The sequence below is a fragment of the Procambarus clarkii genome, chromosome 67, assembly GCF_040958095.1.
Source record: "Procambarus clarkii isolate CNS0578487 chromosome 67, FALCON_Pclarkii_2.0, whole genome shotgun sequence".
Taxonomy (NCBI): domain Eukaryota; kingdom Metazoa; phylum Arthropoda; class Malacostraca; order Decapoda; family Cambaridae; genus Procambarus; species Procambarus clarkii.
This window is the reverse complement of record NC_091216.1, coordinates 6,728,918-6,732,141: the sequence shown is the minus strand read 5'-3', so window position 1 is coordinate 6,732,141 and position 3,224 is coordinate 6,728,918. Positions and strand designations below refer to the sequence as shown.

The following is a 3,224-nucleotide window of genomic DNA, read 5'->3' as shown; positions in this document are numbered from 1 at the left end:
TGGATAGGCTCTTTTGAGTAAGGGAAAGTGGATAGTTTTTTTGAGTAGATGAAACGGGCAATTCGATAAGTTGTAACAATTTATACTAATCCGTAATTCCACATTTGATTTTCAGATTAGTGTAAAGATACCCACGCTATACTGTTAACGCTTTACTCTCCTCGCTATACTTGAATACCATCTTCATACCATGAAAAGAGTGAAAAAATCATATAACCTTATACACAGTAACACTAAATTGGTTCACAAATTGAATTTATAAATATGTGGGAAATGCACAACGTGAGAGTTGAGAATAGAACAAGAGCTGGTAAAGAAGAAGAGACTGAAGATAATGAGCATAACCTGGATAGCTCCTCCTTCTATTGTACAGTATTTCGTACAATAGACTCAGCCATTTATGCTGAGGCCATTGATTCAACGACAATGGCAGCGTGTAAAACACCATTCACTGTTTCAATGGAGGTCTCCCGTCTCTTTGAAGGTGCAGTAATGAAAGCCGCAGATGGATCTCACTTGAATGTTTCTTCCGCCTTGCTGGGTGACGAGGCTGCCGACAACCAATAAACCCAGGGACGCGGAGGAGAAGGGAGAGAGAGCGAAGTGTCACTGTCGACACCGTCATTGTGGACACTGTCACCATCGCCACAGTCACTGGAGACACTGTCACCATCGCCAAAGTCACTGGAGACACTGTCACCATCGCCACAGTCAGTGGAGACACTGTCACCATCGCCAAAGTCAGTGGAGACACTGTCACCATCGCCACAGTCACTGGAGACACTGTCACCATCGCCATTCACTAGAGACACTGTCACCATCGCCACAATCACTGGAGACACTGTCACCATCGCCACAGTCATTGGAGACACTGTCACCATCGCCACAGTCACTGGAGACACTGTCACTATCGCCTCAGTCATCGGAGACACGGTCACCATCACCACAGTCACAGGACACATTGTCACCATCATCAAAGCCACTGGAGACACAGTCACCATCGCCATTGTCACTGGAGACACTATCACCATCTCCAAAGTTCGGAGACACTCTCACCATCGCCACATTTACTGGAGACACTGTCACCATCGCCACAGTCACTGGAGACACTGTCACCATCGCCACAGTCACTGGAGACACTGTCACCATCGCCACAATCACTGGAGACACTACCACTATCGTCACTGTCACTGGAGACTTTCACCATCGCCACAGTCTCTGGAGACACTGTCACCATCGACACAGTCACTGGAGACACTGTCACCATCGTAACAGTCATTGGAGACACTGTCACCATCGCCACAGTCACTGGAGACACTGTCACCATCGCCACAGTCACTGGAGACACTGTCACCATCGCCACAATCACTGGAGACACTGTCACCATCGCCACAGTCACTGGAAACACTGTCACCATCGTCACTGTCACCATTACCACAGTCACAGGATACACTGTCACCATCGCCACAGTCACTGGAGACACTGTCACCATCGCCACAGTCTCCGGAGACAATTTCACCATCGCCACAGTCACCGGAGACACTGTCACAGGAGACACTGTCACCATTACCACAGTCACTGGATACACTGTCACCATCGCCACAGTCACTGTCACCATTGCCACAGTCTCCGGAGACACTATCACTATCGTCACAGTCACTAGAAACACTGTCACCATTGCCACAGTCTCCGGAGACACTATCACTATCGTCACAGTCACTAGAAACACTGTCACCATTGCCACAGTCTCTGGAGACACTATTACTATCGTCACAGTCACTGGAGACACTGTCACCATCGCCACAGTCTCTGGAGACAATTTCACCATCGCCACAGTCACCGAAGACACTGTCACAGGAGAAACTGTCACCATCGGCACTGTCACCATTACCACAGTCACTGGATACACTGTCACCATCGCCACAGTCACTGGAGATACTGTCACCATTGCCACAGTCACTGGAGACACTGTCACCATCGCCACAGTCACCGGAGACACTGTCACCATCGCCACAGTCACTGGAGACACTGTCACCATCGCCACAGTAACTGGAGACACTGTCACCATCGCCACAGTCACTGGAGACACTGTCTCCATCGCCACAGTCACTGGAGACACTGTCACCATCGCCACAGTCACTGGAGACACTGTCACCATCGCCACAGGCACTGGAGACACTGTCACCATCGCCACAGTCACTGGAGACACTGTCACCATCGCCACAGTCACTGGAGACACTGTCACCATCGCCACAGTCACTGGAGACACTGTCACCATCGCCACAGTCACTCTAGACACTGTCACCATCGCCACAGTCACTCTAGACACTGTCACCATCGCCACAGTCACTGGAAGTATGACCCCAGGTAACCTGAAGAATGAGTCTACCCCAATGAGAGTTATTCGGCGATCTGGACCTAATTGAGAGGTCAGAGGAAGTATAGATATATGGATATATGTTAAATACTAGACAAATGTCAGTGAACAGTTTAAAAGCATGAGCAGAGGATGAGATTGTAAATAAGTGACATGAGATATCGATATTTTGCTGACATGAGGCTCGCGGGACACCTGACTTGAGCAACAGAGGTCGTGAGAGGGGATAGTGCTGTGCTGAGCTCCTGGCAGAGGAGGAAAACCCCCTAGTTGTGTGCTCCTACAAGAGGAGGTAATCAAGCAGGCCATTATGTGTGAAGCCTGAGGACGATATAATGTGCTCAAGTCAGGACTAGAAGAAGCCTTGTGAGGCAGTCCTATAGCGATTTCGTGGGCGACCTGTGTTGGCGCCATTGTGAGGACCAGGACCTGAGCGCCCTCGAGATGTAAGGTCTGTGGTAAGCTTATGTACCAGTTGTTGCAGTGGTCGCCAGTGTTTGATCGTGTGCCCAGCGATCATGCCAATCGATGACTGAGGAGGGGAAGCCCCCGGCTGGCAGCGGGAGCCACCAGCATGTCTCGACACGTCGAAGATAGACTCGCCCAGGGTAGGGAAGTATCGTCGTGGCGACGTGTTAGGGTTTAAAGAGATGTCGAATGTAGGAGTTTTACTTTTTGAGAATACATTTAATTATGTTTTAGTACGAAAACATTTTTATTGGCATGGCAATGGAATTGCAGGTTTGTTTGGGGAGGAGTTGATGGTAGAACTTCGAGGCCAGGTTATCTTGAGGTTATCTTGAGATGATTTCGGGGCTTTTTAGTGTCCCCGCGGCCCGGTCCTCGA

At 49.6% G+C, this 3,224-nt stretch overlaps 1 protein-coding gene across 1 annotated transcript; it reads left to right on the top strand.

The window, feature by feature from the left end:
- The first annotated feature begins 264 nt into the window (after positions 1 to 264).
- Positions 265 to 2,426, top strand: LOC138355525 (mucin-22-like). Its single transcript, XM_069310724.1, has 3 exons — positions 265 to 489; positions 652 to 1,038; positions 1,098 to 2,426. The coding sequence occupies exons 1-3, from the start codon at positions 265 to 267 to the stop codon at positions 2,424 to 2,426; spliced, it is 1,941 nt and encodes a 646-aa protein (XP_069166825.1).
- Positions 2,427 to 3,224: the final 798 nt, after the last annotated feature.